This window comes from Prinia subflava (assembly GCF_021018805.1).
Source record: "Prinia subflava isolate CZ2003 ecotype Zambia chromosome W unlocalized genomic scaffold, Cam_Psub_1.2 scaffold_55_NEW, whole genome shotgun sequence".
Lineage (NCBI taxonomy): Eukaryota > Metazoa > Chordata > Aves > Passeriformes > Cisticolidae > Prinia > Prinia subflava.
Genome location: NW_026960620.1, coordinates 122250 through 146799, shown reverse-complemented (window position 1 = coordinate 146799; position 24550 = coordinate 122250). Strand labels below are relative to the sequence as shown.

The window sequence follows — 24550 nt, the reverse complement described above, 5'->3', positions numbered from 1 at the left end:
AATAAAAAAAGAAAAAAAGGCTGGGCTGTCCCTGTCCTAGGGGTTTTTTCCTGTTTAACCCTCCCCACACTCCAGCCAGTCTGAGAAGGGAGAGCTGCCCTGAAGGAAAGTGTCCTGGCAACTTTTCCCTACCTAATTGAAATGTGAAAAGAAGCTGCCCACACCTAGATAGCCCTATTGTCCTTTGTAACTACCTCATCAGCAGGAGTAACCTCAGCTAGGACCAGGACAAATGCATATGCATGTGTATATGCGAATAAAACAACCCTGGTGGATCCTGGGAGGATTTTTTGGGGAAACTGCACCCCAAGACAAGAAGCTAGATGTGTCAGAGGAGAATTAGATAGTGCCCTGGCCGAGCACGAAGTGGATGCACCCCCTGACCTGGTTTGAAGATTCACCATGACCTATGAGGAGTTTGGATGGAATGGGAACCAGCCAGCTGAAATGATTTGGCCAGAAATGGGAAACTCTTGAAACTTTTCCCTGAGGGCAAAGAGTTGACTGCCACTGCTCTGTCTTCTGATGGTTGACTAGAGAGAACTGCCAGGTGTTTCTATGGGAACAAGGACTCAGCATCGGCTGGGACAGCACCTGCTCCTTCAGATGGCTGCAGCAGCGTGGAAAAGTCTGAATGGACTCTGCAATCCTGCTGATGACTTTAATAATGAGCTGATCACTTTAATAGAGAGCTGACTATTAATAAAGGCATATGCCCTGTTCATTTCAAGGCGAGTCACACACAGCCATGAGTCATGGCATTCTAAGTGCTCTGTACTGTGCTCTGCCATTGAAGAGTCAAGGACAAGTATTAAGGACACCCTTCTCAAGGCTTTACAATAGTCCCACCTGGATTCTCCTTGGAGTTTGACCACAACATCGCACACACCTCTGGGGTAATTCTAGGGAACAGCAAAAAACATCCCTGAATGGAGATGTAGCAGATGACAAAGTCTGTGCTCACATACCCTTCACAGGAGCTAATCACCATTTAGTTGCTGGACTAGTGCAAGGTGAAAGTAGTTAAATTAGTTTCAAAAGGTTTTGGTTTTAATTCTTTATTGATATTAATATTTGCCTTGATTAACAAAAAAAAAAAAAAAAAAAAAAGAAAACCAAAATTAACCCAAGTTTTATATTACATCCATCCCTGAAGCTTGTACTTTACAGCAGAATCCTCCCCCAGGACTGCCCTTTACCGGGTCCCCGACAGAATAGGAATCGCGAACGAACGGAAATCAGATTTCAGGCGGGTTGGTGGGATCCAACTCTCATCTGGACGGCGGACGATGTAGGGACATTCCCCGACACTCGACTACAGGGAAACCACAGCCCGAGAGCGAGGGGAAAGCACAGAAGGCAGAAAGACGGACGGCTCATCCCTTACTGCCTCCGCGGGCTGACCGAGCCCGAGCCGGGCCCGGCCCCGCTCCCGCCCACAGGGCGGGCAGAGCTGCTCCGCCCCGCACCTGCGGAAGCGCCTCGGCCCGGCCACCCCTCAGCCGAGCCACGCCCCGGCCGCGCACGCGGAGCCTGATCCACGGTGTGCACCTGCCCGCTCCACTCAGGGCTCGGCCCCCGGTGCGGGGAGCCCCGGGAAGGTGGGCGGAGGCGCAGACAGAGCTGCCGTACGCGGCCAGCAGCACCCACCTGCTGGGCAGGACTGACGGCGGGACCGGACGAATACTCCATGGGAGCTACCGGGGCAAGGGCTGCGGCCCCTTTAAATGCGTGCGGTGACGTCACGTGGCCGCGCACTCCCCCGGGAGCACAAGAGTCACGCTCGCGGCCGCTGGGGGGAGGGGTGGGGTTTGGTGGCTCTCGCCAATCAGCGGGTGCTCCGCGAGGCGGCCTCGTCCCCCGCTGCGTTGCGCGGCCTCGTCCCCGCTCGCGTGGCCCGTCGCGTTCCGAAGATGCGAGAAGTGCCCGCGCTGCCCCGCGGCCCCGCTGTCCCCGTGCCCGTGCCCGTGCCCGGCTTCCTCGCCAAGCTCTGGGCCTTGCTGGAGGATCCGGACAGCGACGACGTCATCTGTTGGAGCAGGGTGAGGTGGCCGCTCGGGCCCGGCTCGGGGAGGCCCGCGCGAAGGACTCGAGGGTGGTGGGGACGCCGAACCGGGGTTGCGGAGGGTCCCCGGCTGCCCGCAGTGTGCCGAGCCCGCTTTCCCGCCCCGCTTGCGATGGTGCTGGCGTACTGGCGTGCGCGGGGCTGCGCCTGCCCCCCCTCCCCCCCCTACCCCCCCGCGTGCGGCCCGGGGTGGCAGTGCTGGCGCAGCAGGACATTCCCGGGGGACAGTTCCGAATTCCCGGTCAGCAGCTCCGAGTGGTGAAAGGACGCTGTCAGGAGCCATTAACTGTCCATTTTCTTTCCGGAGCGGAGACGTGCCCCGCGGGCATAGGGCACGGACGCACTGTGTTTTTTTTGTTCCCTGTAATTTTTAAATCCGTAGGATTTTTCTCCACTTTTTTTCCAGCCATTTGCCCTTTACAAAGGCAAAGATTAAAAGAAACACAATATTTTTGTTCTCTTCATGAACAACATAAAAGTGATGCAAAAAGCTCTTCCTGTTTCCAGGAAGTTTGTTCTTCAGCATATGATAAATCTGGCGCTGCTGGTATCACACTTACCCCTGGTCACCGCCGGATTGTGTTGTCTGAACTTTCGGTAACTCAGCAACATTATGGGGTTATTTTTAGTGATGACATAGCACGTACAATGGAAGAATCTTGTCAGGAGCTGGGCAGACTGATGAAGGGAGATGAAATCTCTAGTGGCATGAATTCTATTTGGCTTGTACAATGCTTATGTTTCCTGGGGACAATAGGGGCAGGTTTTTAGAACAATTTTGCTTTGGATTAAGATCTGTGTGTCAGGGCTTTAAGAAAATTCTCTGTTCAGTAGAAGTGTTCCATGTAATTGTGTCTTTGAATTCAAACTTTTTAGTCCAATCCCAAGTACTCAGAAGTGTTCCCACAGACCATTCACTTGGTGAAGTCTTTTGCCCTTCTCTGCTGTCAGAACAGTCTCTGCTGATTTATGATCTTCACTTAAGAGCAACATCTTAGAAAAGCTGTGCTTATTCGCTAACTGTTACTTCTGCTTTATTTCCTAGAATGGTGAGAACTTTTGCATTCTGGATGAGCAGAGGTTTGCCAAGGAGCTGCTCCCCAAGTACTTCAAACACAACAATATCTCCAGCTTCATACGGCAGCTCAACATGTGTAAGCATCAGCAGTTCCTACATACTCTGCCAAATTCATAGCTACTTGGCTTTGGTTTGGATTTCTTTAAACAAGCAAACAGACTTGGCAACTTTCATTCCTGAAAACCTGAGCCCTGGCCTTAAGTTTGCTTTGCAAAAGAAAAGACTGATGGTAGAGCTTGGTTTAGTGTTTGGTTTTTGTGTTTTAGCTCCAAGTCCTTTTGAGTAACAGCTGTAAGAATATATGTGCTGATGCCTAAAGGTAGACTGAGGTTCCCTGAACTCCAGCGTTACTCTTGCAGCAAACGCGTATGCCCAGGGGAGCAGAGGCTGTGTGTACAACCATACACCTAGAATGTGAAAAAAAATTGCCTGGATTTTGGGGCTACCACTGCTCTTGCCTGCTTTGCTGTGTTGGAACCAGATCAGTCTCGCTGATGGGCCAAGCTGGACTACATTTCTCATTATGTTTTTTCTGCTCAACTTGTGTGAGCATCATTTGGCAGCGTTGCATAGCACATGTACAACGTAGTCAGGCAGAGGGGTGCGGTGAGGGTGGCTCAGGGGCACAGTGCAGCATGCAGGGCTGCAGCAACCAACAGGAATAACTACAGAAGCTTCTGGGACCAGTGGAGGGACAAGCAGCACAGGAGGTGCTGCCTTAGAATTTCAGACTGATGGGGAGGAGCTCTCTGTCCTTGCTCAGTAGGTTTGCCTGATCTCTCTAGATCATTCCTGTATAGATTTTGTAACCTATAGCACAGATAGCACATCTGTTTAGTCTCTGGACAGATACTTCTGTTCGTGTCGTGTGCTTGTGTTTGTAAGATCCATCACTTGAGTGACAGGATAATCCAAAGAAACAATTATCTCTTCCCTCGTAGCCAGGATAAATGAAAAAAGAGCAAATATTCCTGTGTAGATATACAATGTAGTGGCAGTCTCCTTTTCCTGCTGGATCTATCCTGGCTTTCTAATAGTAGTTGGACTGCATTAATTGTGTTAAAACCTTGAGTGAGGAGAGATGTGGATTGGCCTGTCAGCTGAATCATGCATCTACCCTGTGGTGTTTGAGCAGTGATGGAAATAGAACTGTGAATGTCTTACTTTGTGCAGGCAGTCTAGTATGAAGAAGGTGCTCTGCTGCAGGTGTTTGCATAGGCAGGCAAGGAACTAACTTCTCTGCCTTGCTTTATTCTGTAGACCATGGTGGTACATGACAGCATTTGATGTGTAGTTGTCAGGGATAAAAGGGAAAGTGTACCATTACTCTGCATCCACTGGGACATAATTCTATTCAAGATGTCATAATAAATCTCATTTCTGACTAACTGTTGTGAAGGTTTGTATGTGGTTGTGATGGTTTGGCTATGGCTGTCTTGCCCACGGACACACACTGGTCTCTGCTGTGCAGCTGCGTGTGCAGCCTGCCCAGGGCCGGCAGTGGTACTATGGATATATTCTCTAGCTGTGAAGATCAGAGCAATGAAATCATGGAGCACCAAGAAAGGCTACCTTGGCTGTTTTTCGTAGTTTCTACTCCCAGTAACTGAAGTGCAGTGGGTATTTCGGTAGCATTGGACTTTTCTTAAGCTGTATGTATTCGAGTCAGCTTTCAACTGGAAGAAATGCCTTTGTTGATTTCCTCTCCACAGATGGTTTCAGGAAGGTGATTGCTCCGGAGAATGGTATCATTACAGCAGAGAAAAGTTCAGTCATTGAGTTCCAGCACCCTTTCTTCAAGCAAGGGAAGGCACATTTACTGGAAAACATCAAGCGCAAGGTATAGTCTAAGCACATATTTACTTCACTTAGTTACAAAAAGTGGCTTATCAGGAGCACGTATGGGTGTTTCAAACACAGCCAGCAAATACCATGGGAACTAAGGTAACTCCCTCACAATGCCAGGCTGGTGCTTGACTGGGCCTCCTTGTGCCAGTGCTTAGACAAAACCTGCTCTGCTCTTGGTCATGAACTGGAGTAGGACCATATTCTGCATCATCATCAAACCACAGTCCTTCTCCACAGAGTTCATATCCCTGAATGCAGCTTAGCATGGTCTGCAGTTCTGTCAGCATCTCCAACTCTGAGAAAGGCACAAAGTGAAAGAAGCAAAAGAAAATACATTCCCATTTGGCACTCATTAAAAATTAGCAAGGTCACCCGTAACCAGTTCATTTGGATGAGTTTGCGTAAATTATATTGCTCCTCCAAAACTGTGTTGCCTCTAAACTACATGCTTATGAGCATTTTCTGCTTTTCTTTTGTACATTCAGGCCTTGTCAGACCTGTTTCTGCACAGATATTTATCCTCTACTGGCACATTACAGCCCATAATATCCTAAGGAAGAGAGTATCATGATCCATCACACTGACATTTGAACAGCAGAATCTTTTCTTTAGACTGTCGTCAGGTGTGGCTGCATGGCCCAGGGTAATAAAAGCCCAGGGTAGGCTGGAGAGTCACAATTATGTTTGGATTGATTCTTCACTGAGCTGCCCCTGCTTGGAGCCAGAATCGAGTGGCTCTGGCTTGGGCCTGTGCTCCCTCCATTGCTGTGACCAGTGTGTCCCAGCATGCATGCCTGGCAGGGCAGGTGCACGGTGATATCAGGTGTAGCACCGTGTGTCCCAGTGGTGGTGCACTGGGTGGAGTGTTCTAGATGGAAAGACAAAAGCTCTGCTCAGTGCCAAGGACATTTATATGAAGTGTTGAATAGGTTGGTGAAAGATACTCTTTGTTGCACAGGAAATGTTAGTGATTTTTTTGCAAAACAGTCATTAATTTTCTTGCTCTTTTACTGCCTGGAATGGGGTTATATTCCAGTATTGGCTGTAAACTGTATTTCAAGCCTCTGTCAGGACTGCAGGTTTGAATGCAGGACTTGCCTTACTTACCCCCTTTCACTTTTAGCTCTGCTGGTGTGCAAATACCCTGTGTGTCTTCACAGAATACCAGAATGGTTTGAGTTGGAAGGCACCTTAGAGCTCATCTCATTCCACCCACTGCCATGGGCAGGGACACCTCCCACTAGACCAGGTTGCTTCAAGCCCCATCCAACCAGGGATGGGACAGCCAAGTTTCCCTGGGCAGCCTGTGCCAGTGCCTCAGCACTCAAGGACTGGACACCCGGATTAGCCAATTGGGGACTCTGAAGAGCAGTTCCTTGTACTTGGGCAGAATTTATATTCTCCCTTGATTTTTTAGAGGCTAGCTAGCTGCATTTGGAATTTCCACCCACTTCCTGCAACTTTTGGTTGTCTTCCCACAGGGAGGTGGTGTGCTGAAAAGAAATCAGACAGCCTTGAATTCCATTTGGGATGCACCCTGTGTACATTAGCATGAGTTATTAACTGCAGCAAACAGCAAAGCATCTAGACTACAGACAGAGAGGAGAACTGTCAGACCCTTCAATCCATCCTTTGCATCATGGGATTGTGTCAAGAAAGTAGTTAGTCATGTCTGAGAAGTGATTGCACAACAGCTATGGTCTGTTCCAGCACAAAGGGATGGGAATGTTTGTTTATGACACCATAGGTTAATTTCTGACCATTCCACTCCCCTTTGGAAGACAAGATGTGTGAACCAACCTGCACAGAAATTATCTCACACCTCAGCAGGCCAATCCCACATTGGTGCTTTCACCTCCCCCTGGGAATCCACATGAGGTGCTTTCACACCCTCCTTGGAATTTAGCAGAGTAACAAGAAAACTCTCAGCAGGCTGTAGGTTGGGAGAGAAACTGGTATGACTCCATGTGGTTCAATTACAGTCAGTATTTGGCAAAATGATGTTCAAATTATGCCCACAAACCCTGGATGTGTCATTCAGATGTGCATGTGATGTCTTTTTCAAAATCCTGAATTGTGTTGCAGCCAACAATACTTGTGCTGCAGAGAGAGTTGCTGAAGGAACTAGAAAATGTTTAATATAGAAGTGCAAGAAGGAGATGGTGAACCTTTTGCTCTCTGATGGCTCTTCCACCATCGTTTGAAGTAGCAGCATTCACGACTTGTGCTGTGAGCAGAAGAGCAGTTTGGACTCTTCTTTCTGCAGACAAGTCTCCATAACTTTGGATTGTCACTGAGCAGAGAGGTGGTAGAGGAAACACCAATAGGAGAATCTGCAATTCAACTACTGTGGGATAAATTTTCAGATTGAGTAGGATGCGTCTAACTAGATGCTTTAATCTCCCAGTAACTTGCTGGCAGATTTACCCACACCTAGAAGGAATATGATCATCTTGTTCTTCCACTATCAGCTGTGGGGTTTTTATGGCTGGTGTTAGCTCTGTGACACTAGAGGGCAAGCTGTCACCAGGCCTGGCAGAGAAATCTCCAGGGAAAACCCTTTGCAATCAGTGGTTTTTATTATGAATTGCAGGCATGAATCTACTGTCTCCAGGTACAAAGTGCTTATCTCATGCTTTCATTGGTATCTTGTTTTTTTCATACAGTGCAGCCTGTCCTAAGGATTATCACCTGTAGCAGTTGTGGTGTTTTGTGCCATGTAAGAATTGCAATCTTACCTGGTCTTTTAATGGGACTTGGTCCTGCCCTGCAGGCTGACTGCACTCTCCCTGCAGCAAGGAGTATGTACTGGTTGTAGTAAAGTGTGTGTACCTATTCTAGGTGTCTGCAGTGAGAACTGAGGATCTCAAGGTCTGCACAGAGGATTTGCACAAAGTCCTGTCTGAGGTGCAGGAGATGAGAGAGCAGCAGAACAACATGGATGTCAGGCTGGCTAACATGAAGAGGTAGACTCGGCTGTTTTGGGGTGCTTATGCATTGAATGTTTCTTGTATCTGATGGAGATTGGCTAAATATAGGTTTTATTTGAACTGGAAACAGGTGAAGCTATTTTTTTTCCTAAGAATGCCCATTCCACCCCACAAAGCATGCTGAATCTTGTTTGGTTTTGTAATTCAGCTACAGACTGGGGATTTAGACTGGGAGTTTGTTGGCTGGCTTGAGATTTCACTCTGGTTGCCAGCACCTGTAGTAGTTTTTTAGGTCAATAAGAACATTTAATTTTTTGAATGCAAACAGGGTTAGATGCAGTGAGGGACAATTGGTATTTTGTTTTCTTTGTAACTGGAAGTGGACTTCGCACATCCCCATCTCTGTTCTCTCAGATCCTCTTCATATAGGCACTGGTAATGCATTCAGGTCATTGGTATGCCAGCAGATATCAACCAGAGTTCAAAAGACACCTTACTCTCTCTGTTCCTTAAAAAAACCCCAACCAAGTCCCTTGAACACCACCTTTAGATCTGTCCCAAGGCTGTCAGTGTTTGGAAACAGGCTGAGTGTAACACAAAGTCATTATTCAACAGCTTTGAGGCTTTGAAGGAATACCTCAGATCAAGATTATTGGTGGAGCAGCAGAGGATGACGGTGTCCTTATTGAGTGTTTGTTGCTGCTGATGGAAAATGGAGTTAACCTAGAGTTTATGCTAGTGGATTGAATTAACTGAGGGTTAGTTATCCACAGAGGAAATGTTGCCATTGGTTCTGCAAGGTACTCTAAAAGTTTGAAAGCTGTAAAACTAGAGCATATAAAGTAAACTCTGTTCATCCTGTCTTCTGATTTATTCTGCATTGCAGAGAAAATAAGGCTCTGTGGAAAGAAGTGGCAGTTCTAAGGCAGAAGCACAGTCAACAACAGAAGCTGCTGTCTAAGGTACCATTGCAGCATCTTCAGTGCTACCATCCTTATTCCTGCCTCTGTGATACTTCATGGCATTCTTTGCTTATGTAGAATGACAAATGACACAGAGCTGAACAGGCTGTATTAATACAGCATAAAGAAAACGTTCACAGTTCCTGAGTATCCCAGAAGTAGCACAGTAAAGAATCACAAGCAAAGCACTAAGGAAAAGTCATAGTAGGATGTCAGTGTGTGGAGACAGTGCATGGTAACAGGTGCCCAGAACTTGAGAGATTGCAGGCATATGGAACAGAGTCTGGTCACTTAGACCACTTGAGAAGTGAACTTCGAACGCAGAAACTGTAGGAGCTTGCACACTGGAAAAAATTTTCTCTGGTTTATTCCTCAGCTGTTTCTGGTCTGGAATCCTCTAGTGACTTGTGCTGTTACATTGCATTTCAAAAAAAAAGCCAACTGTGCAAGTGAGCTTAATTTTTCTCTGCAGTCTGTAACTCTTGCTTTGTTCTTTAAGATACAATTGCAAATGGATTTTTAAAATACCTGGTAATTTCTGTCATGTAACTATATAATTTTATAGTAAAATCTGAATTAAGAATTTAATGTTAGGATTGCTATGCTGACCACTTGGTTTTGGTTTTCTTTTGTTTTTCCTTTTTAGATTCTTCAATTTATACTAAGTCTGATGCAAGGAAATTATATTGTTGGGGTCAAAAGAAAAAGGTAATTACTTGATAGGTCCCAGATCAGTGTCAGATGTGAATTGTAGGGATAAATCAGTTTCTATTGTGTGACAGGTATTTTTATCACTTGTATATTCAGACTTGAGAAAGCTGATGGAAGTTCAGTCAAGCACAAAAATAAGTATTTCCTCATCACTAAAACAGGTGGGAAGAGAATATTCTATACGTTTTCAATTCCAAAGGGCACAGTTATCAGAAATGGTAAATCTCAAAATGTGTACACGTGACTGACTTCTTCCAAACCACAGTATGTGTGTAGTACAGGCTGCCTGCAGTACCCTTCCTGACACGCGTTCCCAAAAGCCAGGCTTCTTGGGAGGGCAAGAATGATTGCCATTACTGCCTGTCTTTGGCACTGCTGCAGCTCTTCCCTCTGGCAGTCAGGATGTACTAAAGCTGTGCTTTGTCTCAGGTCTCTCACAGATGCTGCGGGTGCTTCACCCTCCAAGTATAGTCATCAGTATGTCCGCATCCCTGTGGAGAGTGGCCAAACTGTAAGTCTCCCTAGGGACAGTGGGTTGGACAGGATGATACACAGTGATACCAGTCTTCCTTATAGCTACAAATACCCTAACCTGGTAATCAAATGATCTCCCTTTTGTAATGGGCAGCTTTAGAGCAAGACTCTGGCTGTAAAATCATACAAATCAGTGCAACTGGTCACAGATAAAATGTGAACAGGAAAGAGAAGCTGCAAGGACAATGGGGCTTCAGTATGAAAAAGAAAAGGTCAGAGTCTGTGGTTTACTCATTCTGTGCTGTATCTGCAGATGGCTTTTTCTGAACATAGTGCAGATGAAGAGGATGGAAATGGTACAGGTCTGATAATCCGAGATATCACTGACACCCTGGAAAATGCCACCAATGGCCTCCTTGCTGTGGCACACACGAGTGGCAGAGCTAGGTATGTCCAAAGTATATGAAGTATTTATGCCTAGGTTGTCAGATGAGTAGTTATGTTAATGTTGGCAATCCATCTGGATTCTGGGAAACAGAATGTCTCTGAATGTCCATTTGTGCATGACAGGGCTGTTGTAGGCTCCTTCTACAGCATATAGCATTGGTCATTGTCAGAGCTCATGTCTCTTCAGGAGTCCCTGGAGGCCTGTCAGGCTGATGGGCATTGCAGGTTTAATTTGCTAAGGCTTTTCTGTCTGTTCAACAAATGAACACATACTTGACTTTTTACTGAACAGGGACATGAATGCATATATGGGTTTCTAATAATCCAAAATGTATATAGATTGCTAACAAGTCAAGATGTATAGTTTTATCTCCAGTTGCAATACTGCTCTCACTAAGGATATCCTAGGGAAGGCATTCTCTGTGTGATTTTACTGAAAACCCATTTAGTTGTTAATACCCAGAGGGAAATATGGACTGATTTGGAATCTTTTCTTTCCAGAGTCTGTCTGTTAGGAGTTTCCCTCCTGCCTAATTCCTATATACTATATTGCTGCTTTTTGCCTGGGAAAAAGAGGTGTTTTGCTCTATTACATGGTCTCTGTATAAGCTGTAGTAAGAGATTCTTCATCTGCCACTTTGCTGCTTTTTCTAAAGACCAGTTTGTTGCTTGAATCCTTGACTGGCCTAATCTTATTAAGATTTGGGATACTAAACCTGAAGTGAATAGTAATGCAGTTGATAAATTCTCCTGTGTGTTGTTTCTGTTTGGGTCACATTTTAGAGAGCCACAGGCAGCTCTGGATCCTGGCTTACCTCTTTGTCAAGTATCACAGCCAAGTGAGTTAAATTGTGCAGAACCTGTCCCATCAGTTCCTATAAATGATGTCAGCAAATCCGGCAAAATAGGCACGGCTGCTGTGGAGCTCCACACTGCACAGCCAAATGCTCCAGAGGACCCCGTGTCAGTAATTGACTCCATCTTAAACGAGAGCAGCTCTGGAAACCAAAATGATCCTTTGCTGGACAGGTATTAACTTGTTTCTGAAAAGTGTTATGCTGTTGTCACCTTGTGGGAACCTGTCAGAGTTTTGGAGGATGCATTGTTTGGCAGAACATAGGGAATTAGCTTTTGAATTGTCATTGACAAAGTGAATTCTCTGCACCTTTGTTACCAGGGCTTGAAAAAGCCAAGTGTTGGCATCACACATTGAAAAAGGGCAAATGTCCCTCCCACCTTTATGGTAACGCATGTGCCTGACTGCTGGTGCATCCATCAGTGTGTCCCATCAGCCCACTGCTGTTACTGCCAGGTGCTGCCAAGCAGCAGGTGCAGGGCACTGATCTTGGACAGGCACTGTGGGCCCTTTGTTCCTGGGACCTGGATGTGAATTGTCCTGGTGGTCATCTCACTGTTTTTTCCTTCTCTGCCCCTCTTTTGTACAAAGCTGTTTCCCGTGTGCCCTGTCAGATCACACAGCCCTGCATCAGGGGGGTTCCCACCCCACTGGCTGCAGGAGAGCTGTATCGAGGACAAAGCTTTAACCCTTGCTCCTGCAGCTCTTTTGCTGTGGTCAGCAGCAAGTAGGAGGGTCTGGGATGGTGTCCCAGCACTCATATGGTCTGAAGGCCCTGCTGTATCTTCCTTCCTGGGAACTGCAGGATGTAGGGCAGTGCCTTGGAACTACCCGTTCCTCAGTGCTGGGAATTCAGTACAGGAGCACCTCATGGCATAGCAAGACATGCAATGTGGGCATTGTGCCTGCAGCTGCCTTCTCAGGTTCTTCACTGTCCCTCATGTCTTACCCACTGTCCCTGGAAACATGTCTAGTTTGGCAACAAGCCGATGTTTCAAAGTAGGTAGTTGTCCTGGTTTAGGGCAAATCTGGGAGAAAACCTCCAAATGGGGTCCCTTCAGAATAGCAAATTCAAGTGGCCCCTCCCCCAACTGGTTCAGGAAAAGATTTCCTTGGAGAAAAGTGGAAAAAACTATTTAACACTCAAAGTATCCACAAGCACAAAAAAAAAAAAAAGAATAATATGAAACAATAAAACCTCTCACTGTCCAAAGAGATGGCAAACCCAGAAAGTCCCTGTTGTAGAGTGTAGCTTAGCTCGCTCAGTCTCTTATCAGTCCCTTCGGTGCTGGAAAATGCTGTCCTGGGCCCTGGTGGGCCACCTGTGTGACCTCCTGGTGCTCTTCTGGGTTTTCAGTCCAGAGTAGGTTTAAACAGTCCTGAGAAAAAGGAAAAAAAAGAACAATCCAGGGAACTTCTCTGCCTCAGCTAGCTAAAAACTAACTAAAAGCAAAGGAGATCTCTGTCCTGCTGTCTGTCCGTACTGCAGACAACACAGTACAGGAGCAGAATGTGGAGGAGTGCGTGCAGTTTCTGAAAACAAACTCAGCGCTTCTCTTTCTCCCCCTTTGCTCTTGGAACCAGTCTTAAAGGTACAGAAAACAATATTCAACATAAACAGAACAGACGATGGGGGATACAAGCATCATTAAGTCGCCCTAGGACAAGTTCCTTCAGGCCCAGATTATTTCCAGCCCTTTGCTTATCATTTATTGTCCCAAGGCAAAACCATCAGACCTTTGTTTAAACAGATATTGATGTACAGGCTGAGATATGAGAACATTCACCAGATACTAAAATGAGGGACGAAGTAGTTATGGAAGGAGGAACTGCTTTTTGACCTCATAGCTGTAGTTGTGCTTGCTGTTCAGGTAGTCTTGCTTGTTCCTGTACCTCAAAGAGCTGGAGTGAAAGGTGATAGAGGAATGTGGATTCATCCATTTGGCTATTCTGGATTGTAGGCAGCCTACCCTGTGGGGCAAGAGAAGGCCCTGCCTGCCACCTGTGCCTTACAGTGCTATGTAATTTTGTCTTTTTAGAGAGGAAATTCAGGATTTTCTGAACTGCATCGATGTCAGCCTTGAAGAGCTCCAAGCAATGCTGTCAGGGAAACAGTACAACTTCGGTGCCGAAGCATTCAGCGACGTGAGTGTCTTCTCACTATTTCTCATTTCTGAGAAATACTCAGAATTTGTCCTCAGGTTGTGTCATGAAATGCTGCTAGTTTATTCCATGTTGTAATGGGTAAGAGTTGGGAACATCTCGAAAAGCAAATAGTTCCAAATTGATTTGTAGGTATTCACAGTGTACAGGGTAATACTGGGAGCCTTTCCCACATCATACAGGATTCCTGTTCTACAGAACTGAAGAGGGGGAAAAAAAAGGAAACAATTTGCCCCACTTCTCAAGCGTAATCACATACCATTACATCCTGACTGTGTATTTGATTCAACTGGATGATATGGAGTGAAACTTAGCTATATTCCTGGAATCACTGGGAAATAGGGTAACCTTTTCTCCTTCTGTGACCTCAGTTTACTGCCACAACTTGAAGCTCCCAGCTGAAGGCCCATGGAGGGGCCACTGTCCCCATGCTTCAGTGGAAGGAGCAGCACACTGGGTCCTGCAGTCCTTTTAGGAGCTCTCTGCAGTTTTATTTCAAGAACTTTATTAGTTGACATATGGTCTGGTTTTATCTTCAGACATTTAATCCGGAGCTGTCAGCCCTGGATATGAGCTTGATGGAAACTCCCCCTGGTATTGAAAATGTAAGAGTAAGATTTACTTCTGTGGTGGGGAGGGCAAATGTGATGCTGGGAGCTGAATCTTGCTTAATGCAACTCACCGGTGGGAACAGGGTTGATGGCACAGGGTGACACTACTTGTTCATCTCATCTAGCTGACTTCAGGGTTTGAATTATCAGTGTTGGCATGTCAGAATTTAAGAGGGATCTCAAGATAATTTCCAGTCTCACATTCCTAGTGCAGTCATACACTTGAAATGACTGTCTGAAGACTGAAGGAAAAGTACTAAATGAAAATTGTAATGCAATACACTGTAGTTGTTCTGAACATAGCTCTATGGGATTTCCTCAGAAGATACACAGAAGTTCAGCACAAACTTACTTCTCTTGGTCCAGTTCCTAAAACTGATTCATACTATTAAAAAAAATACCCTTGCAAGTGTTATTTTTGTTGTAGTCCTGAAATAATATTTAAACTAGGATTTCCCAGTAAGAAGAGCTTTGACTATAATTGATGTAAAATGCAGCTATATTTAAGCAGTGCCTGCAAAATTCAATTACATGATGAAATCATGTTTAACTGTTACCCCAACAAGACCAATTATAATAAAGCTTCTGGTTTGGAAGGTAAAACAAATATTTGCTAGTCAGAAGCTTGTTTTGTTTAGTAAGTTAAGTGTGTCTATTTCACTGTGCCTCCTTCTGAGAGCTCCTGTGTGCAGGCCTTCGTATGCAACGGCAGGCTCATTGCTCAGTTGCTCCATTTCTTCCCTCCTCCTTTCACATCTAATTCTGTTAACCAGTCAGTAAAGACTTCCATTTTGTTGTTGTTAAAAATTCTGTCTTAACTCTCTGTCTGCTTTGTTTCAGATGGCAAACTTGGCAGAGAGCACTGAATGTCTGGGAGCAAGTGAGAGGGAAATAGCAGGAAGCAAAGGTGGGCAGGAAGGAACACTGAACGCTGTGGTAGCTCCACACTTTGAAAACTGTATATTGAAATGGAATTGTTGTAGCCTATAATATCTTCTTTGGTCTGGTCTTAAGCTTTTTGTGAAGACTGTGATGTTTCACTGATCTTGAAGCTGTGTCTCAGTCTTAAAAGGCCTATCCTGTGCCCTGTGGTTTTTCACACAGAAAACATGGGTCCCATCCTATGTCCCTTTTCACATGGAAATGTGACACAAGTGCCACAGTGGGGAGCAGAACTACAAATGACCTTGTGGCAGTATCTCCTACACAGGCTGTGATCCCCCCAAAGGCAGAGGTGCTCAGGTTACCACTGCCATTGCATGCTGTGAGAGTCAGGGGCTTGGAGTGTCTCAGGGTTGCTTTTCCCTGAGATTCTCCTCGGGGTTGCTGTTCCCCAAGGTATATAGGGCTTTCGAGCTTTTCTTGCCCGAAAGGTCCTGTGCCAGAGCCAGAGAAGACTGAGTCTGCCAGTGCGAGTTTCCAAGGTTGTTTATTCTTTCATTATCTCTTAGTTCTTTCTCAGCTCTGCAAGGCGTCCCCAGCACAGCAGGACACGAGGCAGACTGACTGGATCAGAGGGTCCCGGACCTTTTGTACCGTTTTCCTGGTCCAACCACCGTCCACAACATACTTTTATTTACAAAATTTTCCCAATACTTACTACCTATGTTAACATGTCATTTCTACTCTAAACCAATCCTTGTGATCCAACTCAGCAGAAAATGGGGGATGAGAACAAGAACAAGGAGGCCAGGACCACTCCCCAATTCCTCCATCTTGCCTCTTCAAACCTAAATCCTAGATTCTACATTTACACTCTGTGATAAACTAGCTACTACTTATTTTGAATTCCCTTGGCTTGTGATTCTTCATACAATGTGGGCATTCACTCCCATGGACAGGGATCAGAAGCAGTGTCCTCCTGGGCTCTGTGTGAGGCTGGTTGACCCCCTTGTACAGATCCCAGATCCCCCTGTCTGGTCTCCAAACCCTCCAGGGCGGCCAGAGGGATGTCTTGGACTCTGACATCTTCCCCTCCTGTTTGCACCAAAAACACTTCTCTGACAACTCTGTTCATGGCCCGCCATATGCATTGAAGCAAACACGGCACAAACATCAGAAGAATCACAAGCCTCAACAAAAATTACACAAATACTTTCAAAAGTTCCCGCTGCTATGATGAAAGGTTAAGCAAATTGAACACTCCATCCATCCAAGGCCAAATTTTCATTTCGAGTTGGTGTTACGAGCCAAAGGATGGTCGTGATGGTTCGTTTTGATTTCAGAGTGCAAAAAGAGGCAGTGATAACTTAATTCAAGTGAAATCAATTGTATCTTTATTGATACACACAGTTATGTGATAGAAGAGAAGGGGTAAGAAGAAAGAGAGAGAGAAAAAGGGGGGGTAAAGAAAGGGTGATAGCTACCGACTGACAGACGGGAGTCCTCGTGACGCTGATACCAACAGACCACCTTTGCAGTCTTCGTGGCGTGCAGGTCAATGGAGCTGTCGTCCGAAGGGGAGGCCTCGAAAGCCTGCTCTTCTGGTGGGGTTGTTATAGTTCTTTTCGAAGCGAGAGGCAAGATGCCAGGAAGGGGGGTCGGTTTCGTGGGCATCGCAGGTGTTCTTTCACAATAGGGGGAGCGGTGCAGCTCAGGTCTTACCAAGTACGGTCAGTACAGGAACATCTCTTTGCAAACATGGCCAGAAACCGTAACAGTCCCCCATTGTTTCATGCATGGGTCCCTGAGGAGGGCGTCTTGGTCCAGTGACAGCAGCTGCAGGGAAAACTTGGCCTCAGGGTCCATGGGTTAGGGTCTCGGCCTCTGACAGTCGTGAGGCAGAAAGGAGGGATTTTCGGACCGACTCTTACAGTTGGTTCACACCCTTTTTCCAATTGCCTTACGTTCTCATTATATCTCTTCAAACTCATCCACTCATGTCCATGCGCCAGCAATGAATAATCAGTTGCTGTTCTTTTTTCATCTCACACTGTCAACATCCGTTAACAAATCATTCAGTGCAAGAGAAGTGGCATGGGCATACTTGTTCTGCCAACAGCCCCTTTGACCCAACTATGTCAAGATCATCCCTGATGCTATCCGCATTGCCATCACAACTTGGATCATATTGTTCAACAGATCTTTTCTCTCTTGCTCTTTTATCAATGTCATGCTGGATGTTAACAAAGAAAGTCTCCCATTGCTGCATGGACCACCCTTGACATCTGCAGGGATCACAGACTAAATTCTGTCTCCAGAAATGAAAAAGATCCCTTATGGCAATTGCATTGGAACCTGGCTCAATAGTTTGTCCAACATCTCAGTGTAGTTACACCGAGATGATGCACTTTTATATATCATTTGATTTGGAGTGACATCTATGATGTGATCTTTTTTGTGTAACTCCAGGAAAGACCAAATTTTTTGCAAAAAATCTCTTTTGCTGAACCAAAAATTTCTCATTCCCGAGGTTCACAAAGAACCACAGAAAAGAATTTCATTCGACCATCCCATTTGTCCACTAGGTTGAAAATGAACTGTGAAATTGCTGGAGGGATGTCCTCTGGGATCGACTACTTGCTCGATCACCTGCCTGCTAACAAACTCATAAAACATGATGAAAAGAATTTCCCTGATCTTGAGTATATCAAACAAAAGATGTTCAACTCTGATGCACTGGCCAGAGTTTCCCAACCATTCTCCCTTGATTGAATCGTGGGCGAAACCACCCCACTGCCCAAGGCAATTGGTGAGAACACAAGGCACAAGTATGACACTTGCTTGAACTGCATGTTCAAAGGCCTCACTCTCTGTGGGAATCTCTGAAATGCAACACCACTCAAGTCCCAAAAGAAATACCAAAATCTTTTGCACGCCAAACGAAGAGATGTCCGCAGTCTCGACACCAGCTCACGTCTGCGTGCTCGCTTCTCCGTTTCTGGGACCAGCGTCTGATGCCATTGACTTGGGCAGAGGTTCTTGTGCCTTGCTGACACTCGTTTTCAGCTCCTGTGAAAGCACAAGCACAACCCCTGCCCCAAGCCTTCAATTTGAATGATTTCTCAAGCCATCCTGTCTCTGGGTTTCTGCTCAAGACTAAAGGATTCTCTTCAAATTTCTCTTCAAGTTCCACCTGATGCTTGCTGAAGAACTTTTCAAAAGTTTAAAACATACTAAATTTTCCTCAACATTCAGAATTCTGCTTAAATTTCCACTCAACATTCCTCTGCTCTCCTTTTGAAACATGAAGGTTATTTCAATTTTTTGGTTATACAAAACATGTCATGAGTACTATAAAACATGACAAAAGACTTCATTGAAAAGAATGCTCAACACAAAGAAAAAATTCGGCATACCAATGAAAATGAAGCATAATTATCAAAACATTTTTGCCACCCCCTCAGAGACTGCAAACTGCTGAAACACTTTCTTTCAGTGAAGATCCTGATACCCTTTCCCTGGGCAAGATCATCAGGTTTCACCTAAAAGTTGATTCAGCTGTTATATTAATAGGATCAAATTGCCAAGTCAAGATAACTTGCATATTATTTTTTGGTGCGGAAACCTCTGGGCTTTGTTGGCAAACAACATCCGTCCCAGTTAAAATCAGGGTCTGGCCAGGACCCAAACCTCAAGTTGGAGTGATTCTTTTTAATATATCTTTTAAATAAAACCTCTAACAACAATGAACATAAAATGCCCAAAATACAACAAACTGTCATAACATTTTTACACAAAAGAAACACTTAAGATGAAAAATTGATCAGATCACTCAGGAACTCCTCTTTTCTGGAACTTTTCCTGAAGACAGTTGAATGCCAATTGGAACAATCACAGGATCAAAGCTGATGGAAAAATCATCAATGATGCTTCAGGTATCTCTCTCCAAGACCTTCTGAAAAATACTTAAAAAATTAACAAACTGAAATGCAGTGCCTCTACTCACACAAGAGGTACCAAAACAAGCCCAAAATCTCATTCAAAAAGAAATGCTTAACACAGTTGAAAAATCAAATGAAACTTCAAAACGACATGCAGTCTGGAAAACATTGTATAAAACATAGAAAATTAATTACGAAAGAAACAAACCATATACTCAAAATGAAGCTTAAGAAAAAATTCTTACTTGCACTTAATACAACTATGTTTTTCAACAGCATTTATGAAATGCTTAAATAGCTAAACAAATCGAAAAATTCAGAAATGACAAATGCCTTTTGAAAAACCATACAAACAAATGACAAAGCATAAAAACCTGACTGTAATATCAACTTATAAGTACTATTTATTTTTATATATTTTCACACTATATAATCAATATATCAACACTTGACATTTCAACAAATTATATTTCAAGACTCTCATACACTTATGAATTCAAAATGAAACATAAGACTGAAACAATTCACAACCAACAATAAAATCAACCTTATTTGTCAATGTTCCATCATCATCATTTCAATTGAAACTTTTTCTGAAAAGAAATAACTAAACTTTGCAAATTAAACAAACATACCTTTTATAAACTAAATAACCTTTTAAATCAAACAACACTTAAATTCAACATAAACAAATCTTGATAAAAAACCTACAACTTGCAGTAACCTTATAAAATCTATATATAGCAAATCAATAAAATATAAATTCATTACTAATTAAACTTCATGAAACTTAAATATAAACTTAAACTCATCAGGGCCCAAACTTGAAATAAACTTTAAAATGATATAATTAACAATATGTAACTCTTACCAAACCACACAAAAATTGATCTCAACAACAGTAAAATGTGGAAACATTACTCAAACTTACAATGAATAACTCTGGCTAAAAACTCATTTCTATTTCATTTTCTATTTTTTTTATGATAGGATGTCCTTTTCCTACATTGTGTTTCCCACACAATGATGGATTGGTCTACAACAAAGGGATGAATGATTGTATTTTCTTCTTCTGGTCTTTTCTTACGATGTCCATGTGCTGTTCTTTTGAAGCACTTTTTCAAGTGCGGTGAGAATTCCTTCATCCCGGGCTCAGGGGATCCTTTCAAGCCGCTTTCTTCAGATGCCCGCCCGCACTGAGGCGATGTGCTGAGGTGTGTCCACTTCGCTGCATGCCTTTACCATTTCTGCCTTCACCATCTCTGCCTTCACCATCTCTGCCAGAGATGGTTGACCAGGCATTGCATTGATGATGTGTCTACATTCTGCGTTGGCATTCACAAATGCAAGGAATTGAAGCAGGTGTAGCTTTGCTATTTTATTGTTCACTTGCCTGTCCATGGCCTTTTTGAGACAACCAAAAAATGACATGAAAGACTCTGAAGGTCCTTTCTTGATTATTGTATAAATGTTTTCAGGTGTTTCAGTCGATGGAATTTGCAAAATTGTTTTTTGTGCTGTATTTCTGATGTCTGTCAGCACCTGTCATGCCAAGTCCCTGGCTTGAATTTCAGGTCTGTCATGTGGCATGTCAACCCTGCCATCTGCAACATGGTGAGAGTTGCATTCACTCCTCCTTGGTATCTGTTCCTCAGTTCCTCGAGGGTTTTCCTTCATTTAGCATTCCTTTAAAAACTGTTTGAAGTACAGAGATTTCAAACCATTTTCTCACATCACTTTTCTCCAGTCTTTGAGCACATCGTGATCCGATTGCTCCTATCTGGGATTTGCATCCTGTAAATCATAAGTCACTAGTAACACAATACTTTCCATGCTTCACTATCAAAGCTCTTTTCTTTCAATGCTTTCTTTTTGATTTCTTTCCAGTCTGTTGTGATTCTTCCATCCTATGAATCTGCAGGAATGTGATTCAATTGCTGTTGCCATGATGCTGTTTCTTCCATTTTGGAGCTTGCTGACATTTCTGGCTTTTTTTCCTCTCCTGGATGAGGAGTGAAGATTGTAAATCATTTTTGTCTCTCCTGTATTCGGACCGGGGAATTGCTTTCTCTGTGCTGCACGCAATACTTGTGTGGCACAGTGAAGGGAAATCACGGCTGAAGTCGCCACTGACCCAGCAGGTAGCCTTGGTACAAATGTGTAGGGATTATTTGCAGAGGATTCAGAAAGGGTGTGGCTACCTTTTGATGGAAGAGGTAATTGAGGGAAATGCATTGCTAAATTCAGATAAAATTCCAGAGCAGTCTTTCAACTGAAGGAATAATTGCTTTTAAAATCTTCTGAAAATTAAAATGATTCTGATTGAGTGGAAAAAGAAGCTTGTGCTGCAGTCCAAAAATCATGTGGAGTTTGAACTGACTTGCTGTCATCAACGATGAACATTTGCTGCTGTTTCTGAGCTAGAATATCTTGAACTTTGTTGTCTTCAGGAGTTGATGAAAGCTTTCTTCGTTGTTGTTTTTGTTGTTGAAGCTGTGAAAATGGTCTGCCTGTAGATCCGTTGCAGTGTTGCTATTCTGCCACTGTGTGGTGCTGTCGCTGCACCGGCTGGGTTCAGCATTTGCTCGCCTGGCTAGCCAGGCTGTTCTGATTGAACTGAGGGATTCGGGGTTGATAAACACATTGAAGGGGTCCCTGGCACAGCTGACTCCACGCTAATGTTGTGATACAATGGACATGTTTGTGAAAAATTCTTTGCCCTGATCACTGCGGCTTTTGGGTGTTGCTGCATGTTTCTTATAAATCTTGAACACTGTCCATTGCCGTGACGCAACATCTTCTTCCCCCTCTACTGGATGAGGATCTGAGAGCTGCAGTCCTTGTGCAGCACGCTTAGAAAAAGCTGAAATTTTGCAATTTTGCCATTGGGTGGCACTCGTGTAGCGTTGGCTGGGTGCAGCGAGCTTGTTTGCTGTTTTGCTTGAATTGTTGTAGCGTGTTGACATTGCTGCATAATTGCTTTTAATTTTGGTCATGCGCCGAGGTTGCTGCGGGAGGATCCTGCTGTCTGATCACTGCTGTGATGAGAGGGAATGGGCAGAACGCTGCTTGCGTTTGCTGCAGGGGGCGCGGTGCCCAGAAGAAAATCCCACCCTGGCCCCGTCTCGCCCCTGTCTGCACTGGCATGGGGGCGTGGAAAGAAATGCCTCCAGCGTGGCCACGCCCCTCCTCCGCCTGCCCTGGTGTGGCAGAGCCCGAGGAGACGCCCTCTCCCTGCTCCCTCCCAGGGTCCGTCCCGCCCTGATCTGCGCTGGCGCTCGGTATGAATACCGCCGGTGCCCGCGCATCCTGGTTCCTCACCGCCTGTGCTGGACTGGTGCCTCCTGTCCCCACCTCACTTTCCACGGTTTGCGTCATCACCGTGTGTCCTGCCCACGCCGCAGACGAGCGCGGTGTCCGCGGCTGTCCCTCTTCTCTCCCCACCGCTGTCCCGTGATCCGCGAAACCACGCTGTGTTTCAGCAAACAGTTCCTCCCCACTGTCCACGTCCCCCCAGCGCAGGGCGTCCCCCAGCTGCCCCCGCACGTGCTGTGCGTGGCTGCATGTCTTGGTTTGGTGCGGCTGACGTGCACCGCACTCCCGCCCGCAGTGGCCGCAGGTGGGACAATTGCTGCCTGCAATCCCTCCACTGCCTCCCCCTTCATCTCTCTCCTGTCCCACTGGGGGGGGAAAGGGGGTGCGCACAGCACTTTTCCGTGGCATTTGTCCCTCTGTATTCGATGTTTGGGGTGGGGGCTGAAGGGACATGGAAGCAGGGCTATGTCGGGCTCCCCGCATCTCCTTCCCAGGGCACGCGCATCGTGGCGGGGGGACAAGCCTGAAAAAAAAGACAAGATCCATGTCCTCCTGCTCGGTAGGGTGGATCAGTGGTTTCAGCCTTCTTGGGATCAGTGATAAGGTGTGTGGGGACTCTGGGGAACCTAGGGAAAGCTGCGCCTGTTGAGATTTCCCTCCCACATCTCCTGTAGGAGTCAAGTGTGCTGGCTGACGCCCGGAGTTTGCCCCTGACTTTCCCAAAATTAAGTAAAAAACACTTTTTTTCACGCATTCACCCATCGCAACCGCCCCTCCTGACCTGCTTTCTTTTTGCTCGTGTGCAGTGACATGGCCCTACGCCATTCCCGTCTCTCTACACGTGCTTGCGCAGTGCGGCCCCGCTTCCTCCTCCCTGCTCGTGGAGGCAGCAGCCCCCGCCACCGGCTGCATGGCGAGTGCAGCAGGCTCCGCAAACGTTCATGTGGCACGACCCAATCCAGCCTCCCCCAGCCTCGCGGTGCATGGCGCAGATCCCTCCCGCTTGCAACCTGTCCCGTCTTCCCCCAGCACAGCGGCAGCGCCCACTGCCGCTTTCACATCCGCTTTGAGCTGAGCAGGCAGGCATGGCCACTGAGCCTGCCCTGTGTTTCTTGGTGTAATTTGTGTTTCACGAAAATCACACAGAAGTGATTCGTTCTCCTCATTTGGCTGCTCTGACCGCTCCGAAGGTGGCTTTGAAAGCTCGCCTTCTCCCCATTCTATTTTTTCACTCTGTTTCAAACCCCTCTTCTTCCCCACTAATGTTTTCTTAACCATATAGGGTGTCTGCCGACTGCCCTTCCCCGCGCTGTGTATGCTCGCGCGGGCCACAGTGGCGCAGCTGGTGTTCCTTCTCCTGCCCTTCCCCCTCCCTCCCTCGTTGTTTTGCAATGGGGGATGGGGAAGGCAGTGCAAAACGGCCGCGGGCCATCTGCTTCACTGTCCTTGCCAGGGTGCGGAATAAGGTGCGGAGTGGGCGATGGAGTTTGAGCTCTGGGGCACTCAAATGTCTCTGCCTAGGTTTACACATGAACGCAGAGGACTCGATTTCATAAAATATCATATCAACTTTTTCCTGCGAAGCAGGATGAATGAGAAACTGTAATCTTCCCGGAATTGGTGAGGAGGTTTGTGGCAGGCTTATAGATTGTGGGGATGTTGGGGAGAGTATTAGCTACTGATTTTGAGCGTCCCCTCCCATTTCTGGGGTTGCAGTCGGGATATGGGCTGGCTGTTGCTCAGAGGGCTGGGAATTTGATTACTTTTCGCCTCTCTTCTGCCACGGGAATTTTAATTCTTCTGCGGTATGCTGTGATATTGTTTCCAGCAATGCTCTTGCTGGTGCCAACAATTTGAGAGCTGCTTTATCTCTTGTTGTGGCTTTTTGATATAGCTTTCTGTTCACCTCTTTCCAAAATTCTGTTCAGAACAGTAGTTCTGTTTTACAGTGTGGAATTTCAAGGCGAACCCATTGCAGAATAGCTGGTGGCTCCTTGTTAAAGAGAGCTGCAGGCTGTGCAGCTATCAGGCTCTGCAGAGCTGATATGTAATTGCTCCTTAGAAAGAGCTGCAGGCTATGCAGCGATCAGGCTCTGCAGAGATGATAGTGTGCAATTGCTCTTGGAATATTTTCCCCCCCATGCTCTGGATTTTCGACCGGTCTCACCTAGGTGCAAGCTCTGCCCTTCTGTTGAACTCAGTCCGGTATTGTCCCTTGCCGTCCAGCAGCTGTGGGATGACAGAGTCCTGGCACCTTGGAGATCGTC

At 45.7% G+C, this 24550-nt stretch overlaps 1 protein-coding gene across 2 annotated transcripts in view; it reads left to right on the top strand.

Annotated features, from left to right (window-relative positions):
- Positions 1 to 1109: 1109 nt before the first annotated feature.
- The window catches only part of LOC134565287 (heat shock factor protein 3-like), a 26700-nt gene continuing 3259 nt past the window's right edge, over positions 1110 to 24550 (top strand). Inside the window, exons 1-13 of one of the 2 annotated variants that reach the window (XM_063424809.1) lie at positions 1110 to 2042; positions 3111 to 3219; positions 4856 to 4983; positions 7833 to 7957; positions 8808 to 8883; positions 9530 to 9591; positions 10024 to 10105; positions 10382 to 10515; positions 11299 to 11544; positions 13411 to 13516; positions 14074 to 14139; positions 14986 to 15052; positions 15597 to 15917. In XM_063424809.1, coding sequence (XP_063280879.1) covers positions 1728 to 2042; positions 3111 to 3219; positions 4856 to 4983; positions 7833 to 7957; positions 8808 to 8883; positions 9530 to 9591; positions 10024 to 10105; positions 10382 to 10515; positions 11299 to 11544; positions 13411 to 13516; positions 14074 to 14139; positions 14986 to 15052; positions 15597 to 15757 — 1677 coding nt within the window. In that variant the 5' untranslated portion in view covers positions 1110 to 1727 and the 3' untranslated portion in view covers positions 15758 to 15917. Of the gene's footprint in view, positions 2043 to 3110; positions 3220 to 4855; positions 4984 to 7832; positions 7958 to 8807; positions 8884 to 9529; positions 9592 to 10023; positions 10106 to 10381; positions 10516 to 11298; positions 11545 to 13410; positions 13517 to 14073; positions 14140 to 14985; positions 15053 to 15596; positions 15918 to 24550 lie in introns of those variants that run through there. The other variant, XM_063424808.1, reaches the window with a different exon arrangement.